The 13,042-nt window shown below is 42.3% G+C and overlaps 1 protein-coding gene across 1 annotated transcript; it reads right to left on the bottom strand.

Annotated features, from left to right (window-relative positions):
• Positions 1-8,453: 8,453 nt before the first annotated feature.
• ARMCX1 (armadillo repeat containing X-linked 1) lies at positions 8,454-12,655 on the bottom strand. The gene is made up of 4 exons (XM_066248696.1): positions 12,532-12,655; positions 11,520-11,674; positions 10,608-10,725; positions 8,454-10,364 (listed from the first exon to the last, which is right to left on the bottom strand). Exon 4 carries the CDS (start codon positions 10,216-10,218, stop codon positions 8,848-8,850), a length of 1,371 nt encoding a protein of 456 aa, XP_066104793.1. The 5' UTR covers positions 10,219-10,364; positions 10,608-10,725; positions 11,520-11,674; positions 12,532-12,655; the 3' UTR covers positions 8,454-8,847.
• Between the last annotated feature and the right edge of the window lie 387 nt (positions 12,656-13,042).

Raw genomic sequence — 13,042 nt, 5'->3', positions numbered from 1 at the left:
CACAGTGGATTGAGCATCAACCTGGGATGCTGAGGACCCAGGTTTGAAATGCCAAGGTCACTGGTTTGAGGGCAGACTTATCTGGCTTGAGTATGGGGTCACCAGCTTTAGCATGGGATCATAGACATGACCCCACCCATGGTCGCTGGCTTGAAGTCCACAATCACTGACTTGAGCCGAGGGTTGCTGACTTGAGCCCAAAGTCACTGGCAAGGGATCATTCGTTCTGCTATAGCCTCTACTCCCTGTCAAGGCACGTATGAGAAAGCAATCAATAAAAACTAAAGTGCAGCAACTACTAGGTGATGCTTTTCACCTCTCTCTCTCCCTGCCTGTCTGTTCCTGTCTGTCCCTCTCTCTCTCTCTGTTTCACATCCACACACAAAAATTAAAAACCAAGCAACTTAGAATAGCATTGAAAATCCACCAAATCTTAAGAATAATTTTAATAAATATGTGCAAGTTTAAAGATGAAAATTCAGACATTATTGAAAGAAGTTAAAGAAGACTTAAATCAATCCAGTGACTTGTCATGTTAATAGATTGGAAATATCAATATTGGAAATATCTTAATTGTCTCCAAATTGGTCTATAGATTCAGGGCAATCCCAATCAAAATCTAAATAGATGGTGTGTGTGTGTGTGTGTGTGTGTGTGTGTGTGTGTGTATGTGTGTAAGTGTGTAATTGGTAAAACTTTTTTAAAAAATCTATATGAAAATGCAAAGGTCCAAGAATAACTATGACAATCATGAAAAAGAATGATAAAGAGGATTTATACTACCAAATCTTAAGATATATTTAAAAAACTACAGCAATTATGACAGTGCCCAAGGACACTGGTACAAGAATAAACAAATAGTGGACAGCATGGTATTTTCAGAGTTAGATCCGTACATATAGCAACAATTTATCACAAAGGTGACACTGTAGTGTAGTGGGAAAAGAATGGTCTTCTCAAATTGTTGTTGAGTACACTGGATATTCATATTGAGGAAAATGGGATCTTGACATTTATTTTACACCACATACAAAAATAAATTCCAGGTGAATTATAAATCTAAATGGGAAAGGCAAAACAGTAAAAATTTTAGAAGATAATGTAGATAGTCATCATGACCTTATAACATAGGAAAACATTTATTAAAGAATAAAATAAAATGAAGAAAAACATTGATAAATTTCTCTTTATCAAGACACCATTATGTAAGTAAAAATTAAACAATACAATCTTAATATCAAAACTTGATGATATAAAAATAAAATTATAGGTACAGTCCACCAAAGAATGTAATAGAAAAATTCTAAATATATTAATAAATAGAATTCAGAACTACGACAATGAAATAATCAGTTGATGCCTGAAATGAGAAGTCAAACAATTGTTTCAGTCCCAATGTTCTTCTTACACATATTTTATTTTGTTCTTATATTATTTACTCTACTTGTGCTCAAAACTTTTTAAAATTATATCTGTACCTTACCTACTTTGTCAGGCAAGATTTTTGTCACTTTATCTTTCAGGTGCTGGCAAAGATGGCTTGATTAGTACTGCTCATGTCTTCAAAATCTAATAGTATGATTTGTATTTTTAGGACACCAATTTCCTTTCTTTGGTTGCAAGGTACAGATAATAATGAGTAACTTAACAAGGTTAGGCAGCAGATTTGAAAATACTTGAATGCGGCCCTGGCCGGTTGGCTCAGTGGTAGAGCGTTGGCCTGGCGTGCAGAAGTCCCGGGTTCAATTCCCGGCTAGGGCACATAGGAGAAGCGCCCATCTGCTTCTCCACCCTCCCTTTCTTCCTCTCTGTCTCTCTCTTCCCCTCCCACAGCCAAGGCTCCACTGGAGCAAAGATGGCCCGGGCGCTGGAGATGGCTCCTCGGCCTCTGCCCCAGGCGCTAGAGTGGCTCTGGTTGCGGCAGAGCGACGCCCCTGGAGGGCGTGCCGGGTGGATCCCGGTTGGGCGCATGCGGGAGTCTGTCTGACTGTCTCTCCCCGTTTCCAGCTTCAGAAAAATACAGGAAAAAAAAAAGAAAGAAAATACTTGAATGCACTGTTTAAATCAGATGATATTATGAATACTTGAATTGCTGACTCATAATTTACATATGTAAAACTAGGCTTAAATGTCTTATAGCTCTCATAGGAGAGGAAAAAATCTTTTCTCTATATGCGTGGGTTTCTAGGTTGGGACTCTATAAGAAAAGATGGATTAACAAGAAAAAAGTATGCAAAATTTTTCACATAAGTTTTACATGACTTAGGAGCCTTTATAAGGAAATAAAGATAAAAAATAGCAAAACTTACATGCTAATATATTAGGTTGAATGAAGAGAGGCAAATGTATAAAAGTAACTAAAATTGAGAAGACTAAAGAAAGATAAAAATTATTTGAACAAGATCTGTTTGTACAGAATTCTCTTGGCCTCAATTCTTCATCTCTGGTGATAATGTTCCTTTTCTGCTCATATAGGAAGGACATCTTTCAAATGGTATTTTTATCTCCTGCCTTCAGGAAGAAAAGGAAAGTCAGAACACCCTTCTTGTACCTGCCCTCTTTCAAGTATTTTTTAGCTACAAAGAACCTGATGCCAAAGTAGCATATTTTGGGGTGGCAGATTCTGCCATCCTTCACTCCCATGCAAAGTATAAAACAAAAACATTCACATATTAAAAGTAAATCAAGCTACAACACTAAAATATTTGAATTAATGTTAATTCAATGAGATTGATAGTGCTGCTTTTGTGGCTTTAAATCACAATCTACAGAAATTAATACCTACTGATGACTCCCCTCTACTTTTTACCAGTTTCTTAACTCAGATGACTGCAAAACCTCTATCAGTACAAAATGATGTACTTATTATGAAGCAAACTCATCCTTTATGTATTAAGTACATATTTACATTTTTCTTTTGTTTTTCTTTTTTTTTTTAATTTTTCTGAAGCTGGAAACAGGGAGAGACAGTCAGACTCCCGCATGCGCCCGACTGGGATCCACCTGGCACGCCCACCAGGGGCTATGCTCTGCCCACCAGGGGGCGATGCTCTGCCCCTCCGGGGCGTCGCTCCGCCAGGACCAGAGCCACTCCAGCACCTGGGGCAGAGGCCAAGGAGCCATCCCCAGCGCCCGGGCCATCTTTGCTCCAATGGAGCGTTGGCTGCGGGAAGGGAAGAGAGAGACAGAGAGGAAGGAGGGGGGGTGGAGAAGCAAATGGGCGCTTCTCCTATGTGCCCTGGCCAGGAATCGAACCCAGGTCCCCCGAACGCCAGGCCAACGCTCTACCGCTGAGCCAACCGGCCAGGGCCTACATTTTTCTTATTGACTATAAACAGAATTTCATTAAACTAAAATGCCTTTGATTATTAGCAATATCATTTTATATACTACTGAGAAAGAAAAAAATACTTCCAATTAAACTATGACACAATCCTGAGGTACTGTCAACTGTAAGAGTCAACTTTAAAGATACTAAACTATGGGGGGAAACAATTTTATCTTGTGATCAATGAATACAGTAGTATTACTTAATTCATGAAAATATTTAACAAACATAAAATTACACAGAATGAATTTATAATGAATTTCATTAATGAAAACAGAACACTTAAAAAAACATTTACAAGAAACTTGTGAAACTCAAAAACATGTATGTGTATTTCTAGAATTCTACCAATCCTACTTCAATAAACATAGTTTGGCTTCATGTCTAAACCACAGTAGCATCAGGAATGTTGTAAAAATTGATGAGAGTCTATTGAAGAAGCATTTACAGTTCTTAGAAAAAACCATAGACCCTATTTCTCAGAAGATTTATTTCAACAGTTTATTTATTAAATTCCACGAGGTCAACAGGTACACAAAAAGGTGGTCAACATTACTAACCACCAGGGAAGTGCAAATCAAAATTTCATTGAAATATCACCTCACACCTGTTATAGGGGGTATCATCAAAAAGACAAGAGATGCCTGACAGGCAGTAATGCAGTGGATAGAGCATCGGACTGGGATGCTGAGGACCCAGGTTTGAAACTTGGGGTTGCCGGCTTGAGTGCAGGCTCATCTGGCTTGAGCACGGGGTCACTGGCTTGAGCAAGTGGTCACTTGCTCTGCTGTAGCCCCCTGGTCAAGGCACATATGAAAAAGCATTCAAAAAACAACTAAGATGCCTCAACAAAGAATTGATGCTTCTCATCTCTCTCGCTTCCTGTCTGTCTGTTCCTATCTGTCACTCTCTGTCTGTCTATCTCTCTCTCTGTCTCTGTCACAAAAAGAGAGAGAGAGAGAGAGAGAGAGAGAGAGAGAGAACAAGTATTGGCAGAGGTATGGAGGAGAAAAGGGAATTCTTGTGCACTGTTGTTTGGAATTTAAATTGGTATAGCCATTATGGAAAACAGTATTGAGATTCCTCAAAAAATTAAAAAATAGAACTACCAGAAGACCCAGCAATCCTATATCTATGTAGATATCTAAAGGAAATGAAGTCAGGATCTCAAAGAGATATCTGCATTCCCATATTTCATGTTTGGTGCAGCATTACACACAATAACCAAGATATGGAAACATCCTAAGTGTTCATCAATGAATGAGTGGATAAATAAGATGTGGTGTGTGTGTGTGTGTGTGTGTGTACACAACTGAACGTTATTCATCCATGAGAAAAAGGAAATCTGCTGTTTGTGACAACTTGCATGAAACTTGAGGGCATTATGCTAAGTGAAATAAGTCAGACAGAGAAAGATAAATACTGTATGGTGTCATTCATATGTGGAATCTATTGAATAAAAAAGCCAAACTCAGAGAAACAGCGATCAGAATGATTCAAAACTTGGGCTTGCCAGGTCAAGGCACATATGACAAGCAACCAGTGAACAACTAGAGTGAAGCAACTACTTCTCAGCACTCCCCTATCCCCTGTAAAATCAATAAAAAATATTTTAAAAAAAGAAATTGTATATATGTATGTATGGACTACTACTCAGCCATAAGAAATAATGGCATCGGATCATTTACAACAACATGGATGGACCTTGATAACATTATATTGAGTGAAATAAGTAAATCAGAAAAAACTAAGAACTGTATGATTCCATACATAGGTGGGACACAAAATTGAGACTCATGGACATGTATAAGAGTGCAGTGGTTACCAGGGGGAGGGGCAGGGAGTAGAGGGAGGAGGTGGGAGGAAGGTAGGGACATAAAGAAAACCAAATAGAAGGTGACGGAGGATGATTTGACTTTGGGTGATGGGTATACAACATAATCAAATGTCAAAATGATCTGGAGATGTTTTCTCTGAATCTATGTACTCTAATTGATCAATGTCACCCTGTTAAAATTAATTGTCTAAATTAAAAAAAAGAAATTGTAATTATGTGACAGGGTGGAGGTGGTAGCTAATGCTATGTCAGTAATCATTTTGCAATATAGAAATGTATCAAATTAAGAGTTTGCATACCTTAAACTTACACTGCTATATGTAAACTATATCTCAATAAAGCTAATGAAAATGCCTCTAGTGTATGATAAAATGACTCCTTAGAAAAAGGGAAATCAAAAATTACCCACCCTGTCTTTTAGCTAATTAAGGTTGTTCACTTTTACTTATTAACTGCTATGCTCCAGCATATTTTAATACTTATATACACTGCCTCGTTTTATCAGATAAGGACTCATTATCCACATATTGACAACTTATCTATCATTTTAACACATCACCCTTTTTAGTCTAAAATTTTTTTCACTCAGTATGTATTCCAAGCAAATCTACATAAATCCTGCCATTCTCCCATTCTATATCATCTTCATAATTTCATTTCCAACCTAGACTGCATTAAACATTTTTCTTTCTCAACAATTACACACACACACACAAATCAACATGTATTACAGATGAGAAAACATAGATGAGAAAAAGATTAGAGTATTAAATTCATGCATTATCTTATTATTCACAACCATTCTTATTTTGATATATAAAGCTTTCAAAAGTTTTAATACATGTAAATGTTTTATATTTCCTAAAATGGAATATACCATGTATATAATATACAGTCATTAACTGGTTTCTCCACTTAAGACTATACACTAAAATTTTTTCCAAGTAAATGTTCAACCATGATTTCAGGAGCTGCATGATGTATCAAAGGGTAGACACATGCTAATTTGTTTAAGTAAGTAACTATTCGGAGACATTTGGCTCATTCAGTTTTTCATACTTCACACTTATTCAAACCAAGCATTTAATTATTTCCTAAGGATACATTTTTTATGATATTAGAAAGAATATTTTATTCCAAGCCTGGTAATCAGAAGATTGTGTAAAGAAGTTACTCTATTCTAAAGGTCTCCACACAGTAGAAAATTCTAGAAGGTGATTGGCATACCTTCAGATCAGCCATGCCCTAGGAGGCCTGCAGAGAGCCCAGGCCAGGTCTGCAACAGTATCTGATGTGGAGACATCATGGAAGAGGTTATGGAAACTTCATTTCTGTAGGGCTGCTGGTATGCCTGGTCTACCTGGTAAAGTGGGTGAGAGTTTACAAGTGTGTTTTCCTGTCCTTCTGCAAAGTTTTGCCAAGGTCTTTCTTGAAGTCAATTGGGCAGTGGGCAGGTAAAGAAAGTGTTACAGGCCCTGGCCGGTTGGCTCAGCGGTAGAGCGTCAGCCTGGCATGCGAGGGACCCGGGTTCGATTCCTGGCCAGGGCACATAGGAGAAGCTCCCATTTGCTTCTCCACCCCCCCTCCTTCCTCTCTGTCTCTCTCTTCCCCTCCCGCAGCCAAGGCTCCATTGGAGCAAAGATGGCCCGGGCGCTGGGGATGGCTCCTTGGCCGCTGCCCCAGGCGCTAGAGTGGCTCTGGTCGCAACAGAGAGACGCCCCAGAGGGGCAGAGCATCGCCCCCTGGTGGGCAGAGCGTCACCCCTGGTGGGTGTGCCGGGTGGATCCCGGTCGGGCGCATGCGGGAGTCTGTCTGACTGTCTCTCCCCGTTTCCAGCTTCAGAAAAATACAAAAAAAAAAAAAAAAGAAAGTGTTACATACCTTGGTTTTGTTGTTCATGCTTATTATTATTTGCATATCAAAACGCATATTGCATCTTTTCCCTTTGAGGAAAAATGTGTAATTTTATAAGGATAAATTTCTACCAGTGGAATTTCTGGGTCAAAGAGCATGAACATCTTGAGGGCTTTTGAAATACATGTCCAAACGGGCCTTGACCCAATGCATGTATGCTCCCACCAGCACACTGAGAGCGCCCCCGACACCCTTTCACCACACTCTGGGTTGGAAGAGGGGTGGATCTTCTCTGGTGTGGATGCCAACAGCTCCCTCGATGATTCCACAAAGGCCCTGCCTCAACCAACTTGATAAAAGAAATCTGATAGAAGCACTAGAAATTGTTCTTTCTTCTATTATATTTTCTTACTTCAAAATAGTAACCAACTGACTGACTAGGTGGTGGCGCAGTGGATAGAGCATCGACCTGGAGTGCTGAAGTTGCTGGTTCGAAACCCCAAGCTTTCCCCAAGGCACATATGAGAAGCAGCTACTACTAGTTGATGCTTCCTGCCCCTCCCACCCCCTTTTCTCTCCTTCTTCTCTCTAAAATAAAAAATAAATAAAATGTTTTTTAAAAATAAATAGTAACTAACATATTCACTTATATAGGTACAAGACTGGCCAAGAAAGATGTTTTCCTATCAAATGTCCCCAGGACTCTAAAATAAAATTGTCCCTCCCTGAAGGCCCCCAGAATAGGTCCCAGCACAGCTTCGTCCAGGGGTCTCTCATTTCCTTCATCCCTTTACCATCCCCATGACCAGCAGTGACATTTCACACCTTCATCATCTTGTACTTAGACTATGGTGCTAACTCCCTAACTGGTGTTGCAATCTTCAGCGGCCCCTTCTGTCCTCTCCCCAGCTCACATCCACCCTTCATGCAAATCAGCCACATTGTTTTCCTTTCATCCTGCCCTTCCCGTGGTCATGAAAGACTCTGGTGTCTCTCAGGGTTGGATGGAGTAATACGCAGACACCTCAGTTTAGCAATCAGGGACCCCCACCAACGAGACTCACCCTAACTGCTGAACTGTATTTCTCATCACTCCCTTCCTCACACTCTGCACTTAGGCAAGCCAGCTTCCTCTCTGGGGCAGGGTTCCCAACTCCATGCTTTCTTCCCACCACTCCTCCTCCCTCCAATGCCCTTCTGCCTTGTTTCTATCCTATCTTTCAAGCCCAGCTTACTAAAGCATCCCCTCTTCTGTAAACTTTCTCTGTGCATTTTTGCCCTCAGATCTTTTTGCCACCTCTATGCATTAATAAGAAGCAGCTAGCTATGATCAGTGGCTCCTGGTTTTGTTATTCTTTGTTTCTATACATCTTACCTTCTCAGATATTTCATAAACTCAAGAACATGATACATTTCTTCTTTTTTTTTGCTAGTTAAAACACACGACTTTATTGATGAAACACAAGTCTAAGATTAACATATGTAAACCAATATAAAGGTGTAGGTTATTCATGAATATTTTGCTGTCATTTTAGGTAAGGAGTAAAAATATCTCAATATAGGTAGCAAGATAGGATCAATAAGTGCTTTCTTTTTACAAGCTCTTGTATTCGTTTGGCATTTTTTAAATGGTCCATCCTAAAACCAACAATCATAACCATCATCACCGTTGATTGGTGATACTCATTATTACAAAATAGCAGCTGAAAGTATCTGTTCGCCATATAAATTAAAGAACAGTGAAAATTAAAGAATTTATAAAACGTATTGTTCCCAAGTGCAAACTAAAAAAAAAAAAATCTCAATATTGTTTGGGACAGAGCCCCGATTAAAGTTTGGTCAATACTTTTAGAACTTTTACTTTCACCACCAGATCACTGTGACTTGCTAATGCTTTGATTTTCTTAACACATACCCCAGATTCTTTGAATAAGAAAAAAAGTGAACTTCTGCTGAACTCTTTTCTGGAGTATGCAAACCCTTCATTTTTTATGTTGTCATTTATATTCTCAAACAGGGTTAAAATATTGAGAAGAATCTCTCTGTCCCATTCTTTATTAAAGAGGGAAATCAATTCTGGTGGTACTTTACAACTGACCAGCTCTTGTGTCATGGCTGGATTTTCAGTAAAGTTTATAATTAGTTTCATAATCTGAATCTTGGTGAAGTAATTTCCCAGGAATAATAAAGCAAAAAAGTCTGGAAAAGAATAGGAAAGTAAGTGTTGATAATGATTAGTTACAGTCATGTTGGTTAACAGTCTTAGTCCAGCCATCTGCACAGCTGAGTCCAAGCGACAAATCATGGTGTCGTCACACACTTGACTGATATATGCCTTAATCTTGCCCTGATTTTCAGCATTCACACTCAAGTTATTAAGGGCATTGTAAGCCTTTTCTCTAATAATAGGGTCTTTCGTTTTTATCATTTTTGCAATAATTGGGAGACCACCCAATTCACGAATGGCATTTTGGTTAAATGAGTATGCTGCATTGTTACCGAGAGTGACCAAGGCTACTTCTTGAATAAAAGGATCATTTGTTCTTTCCAGGATGTTGAGGACCTTTTGAAGGTCTGTAGCACCTAGAATATCGTCAATTTTATAAGGAAAGTTGAACTTGCCCCTGCGAACAGGCCATGATGTAGCTGGAGTCCTAGTGCTCTTAGTTCGAGCCCTTCCCTTGGACTTTCCACTTACCCTGTTCCCAGACCTAGTCCCACTCCTGGTGGGGTGGCAACTTCCACCCCTGCCTCCTGGGCAGGGTAAACTCGATGCAAGAGTCCTGGTCCCAGAGATGATACCCAACCTAGTCCCTTTGCCTGCCTTTGCACTTGCCTGTTCCTTCAGGGTGCTGAAAAGTGCCTTGGCCTTGGCCTCTAGGCCACCATCTCTCTGAGCCCCTGGGTGAGCTTCCTCCTTTCCCACTGGGCCACTCTTGAGTTCCACATCCACCTCATCCTTGGCCTTTGAGTCACCCTGAAGTCTAGCTCTGGCCTCTACCCCAGTATTAGCTCTTTTCTCAGTCTCCACCTCAATCTCTGTAATATCACTCGATTCCTCATCTTCGTCGTCATCGTCGTAGTCCCAGACTTTCTCGCTGTCATCTCTCCCCCAAGTCAATCTATATACGCAGTAGCAAGCGCCAGCTCCAATCACCACACCAGCAGCCACACAGCCAGCTTCCCGAGTACGACCCATCCTGTGGCGAATGTCAGAGGGGAAATCTGTGAGCTGATATCTTAACCCACACAGCGGGCTTGCTATGGCTCAAAGTACTCCTAAATCGGTGTGGAGTCTTTAGCTAGAGCTGGCAGTCTGTGCAGCAGATGCAGATACAGCAGCACCTAGGAAAGAAGGAAATATTTGAGGCTTCAGTCTCCTCCTTTGTGTCTTTGTATGCATACAGGCTAAACTAAGGGCCAACAAAGGGACAGGGACTTGCCAGGGACTCAGGGCTAGATCACTGATCCTTTTTCCCCATAAGGAAGTAAATTTTGAAAAATTTTCCCACCTCTAGATTCTCCAGCCTCATGTTCAACCACTTCATCCCAGTTTGTTCAATATAAAGTATCTAATCAGTTCCCTACCTCCTTTGCCCCTCCAGATGTCCTTGGGGCAGTGGTACCCTCACTTGTACCTTCACAGGTCCAGCCAGACAGTTTCTTCGTTATCTTGCTTGTCTAGAAGTGCACTGTGTTCTGCAAACTTGCATACAAAAGGGGTGGGAAGGGAACTGCTAAGAGCTCAGAGGACAGATGACGTGACCCGGGACTGCACACAGATCCCTCTCCCCAATCCCTGGCCCTCATCCTCATTCTCAGAGACCAGTATTTCCCACCTAGAGTATACTTCTCTCCTCACAGTGCTGCGGCTTTGAAATTCATTAGCTCCCTCCCCCTCCTCTTTAGATCTCCTGCAATCCTCCACCTCACCCGCACCCCCTGAAAATCACTTTCTGCGAAGGTGGTGCCACACCCTCTTCTCTGTAACGAAATCCTCGGTGGTGGAGGAAGGGTTTCTAGAAGTCAGACGGGTAAAATACACAATGGTTTGAAATTTTATCCTTCCGTTTACCAACCCTACTGCCTCAGAGGTATCGGGACACTCCTCCCCGACCCATTGTATCAACTTGCACTGCTGCCGAGGAATTTCCTTCATCCCTCCTCTCGGTTTCCGCCTCCACCAAACCTAAGGGCTGACAACTGGGACTGAATGCGTGATAAATGGACCGATACCAAGGACTGTATCCAAAGTAGTAATTTGAAGAAAGGTTCCCTACCCCCAACCCAACACTCTTGTGACACCCTCCCCTTCTCAGCCTCTTCTTTTCCCCTTCTTGAACTAGCAGAGAGCTCTCTTTTGCAAGCTCTGAAATGGTGGAGAGAGGAGGGAAGGAGAGGGATGCAGAGAGGGCCCACGGACCCACTCGAGCTTGCAGTCTCCACCATTCTCCATTCCAGGGGCCCCCAAACAGTGCCAAAAACCTCATTCTGACCCACTTGTTTCTGGACAATGTTCTTCTTGCTCTTGGGTCGGACTGGCCTTCAGGTGCAAGATCCACAGACACAGACTGGCGACTGGACAGAGGCGGATGGATGCGCGGACAGAACAGCACTTCAGAGAATCTCAATACCAGCTTTCAGAATTCAAGGTCCTGGTAGTCAAATGGATTTTATCTTTAGTTTTCTTGTCCTACCCCCTACTTCTCAGGACCACGCGGACAGCAGCCCTCTTCTCGCACAGCGTCCATCCATTCACGCCCTCCCCCCAGTCCACCTCTCTGCCCCCGGCGACGAACGGCCATTTTCCCAGCAAAAACCACACCTCTTTGGAACAACTGAGAAGAGGAGAGGCGCGTGGGGTGGGGGTAGATGGGTGGAGGAAGTATGGAAAACGGGCGGAAAGAAACACGAAGAGATCTCTTTAATTCCCCTCCCGACGCATTTACACCACCCTCCCAAAGACAATCATTTTTCTGGTGGGCTCTGTCACAACCTTTTTCCTACATAAAATAACAGGGAGATATAATGGGCTTAAGTGAAGACAAGGACCTTAACCATCCCTGCCCTTCTCGTGGGCCACGGGTAATCCCCCCCCCCTTTATGCTGACATGCGGAGATTCAGAGCAGACTCTTTGTTCCTTTGTTCAGAGTGGTTCAGCGCCTTATTGAGAGACATGCAGAATGACAGATGGTCAGACAGACGCACAGCCCCAAGATCCTGGATTGGTAGGATGGCCCAGGATATAAAACATAAATCCTAATAAACTGCTCTTCCCGGTTCAAGGCTCTGGACGCCAAAGGTTTCTTTCTCCCTTCCTACTCTGAGGTCTTCCCTGTAATACAGCACCCAACACCCACCATTTTCGTTCTTGGAACGGCAGGAGACAGTGCAAGGGTGTTGAGAAAGCAGACCTTGTCCCTTTTCGGTCTCCACCCTCCTCAACCCGCACCACAGGGATCCCCCAGGCAGCGCCCAGCGACACAGACTTGCTGGGATCGGGGCAGTTACCTCCTCCTCCTTCCTTGGCCACAGGCCCGCCCGCCATTGGGGCAATAGGCGGATGGCAACCGGACCAGAGGAAGACCAAGATTAGACGGACGTCTGCAGACGTTGGCTTCTGCTCACGTGAGAGTCACGTCACCCGTGAGCTCAAGACCCCAATTACCACTCCCACCAGCAGTGCGGCAGGAGGTGCCCACCCCTTTCCTTCCCTGACCACATCAAGTTCTGCCACTCATTTTCTTCTGCCAATCCCAGAAACCCGGGATAGCTTCTCCTTGCGGTTGGAATTTGCCTTTCTTTAGTTAACAGGGAGAGACTGCATCTGCTCCCTTATGCAGTGGTCTTTTTTTCCTCTTTGAGGAATATTGTTTTCCCTTGTCCCTGCCTAACCAACCCTCCCTTCACTACTCATCCCCAGTCAGGAAGGTCCAGCATTTCTCCTGCACTCCTATACAAAATGGAAGAAAAATCTGAGAAAAGGAAATGGGGAGTGGGCGTGTCTTACTTCCTTAAACTT

This window comes from Saccopteryx bilineata, chromosome X, assembly GCF_036850765.1.
Source record: "Saccopteryx bilineata isolate mSacBil1 chromosome X, mSacBil1_pri_phased_curated, whole genome shotgun sequence".
NCBI classification, from domain to species: domain Eukaryota; kingdom Metazoa; phylum Chordata; class Mammalia; order Chiroptera; family Emballonuridae; genus Saccopteryx; species Saccopteryx bilineata.
Note: the sequence above shows the minus strand (reverse complement) of the source record. Positions and strands in the feature narration are given on the sequence as shown.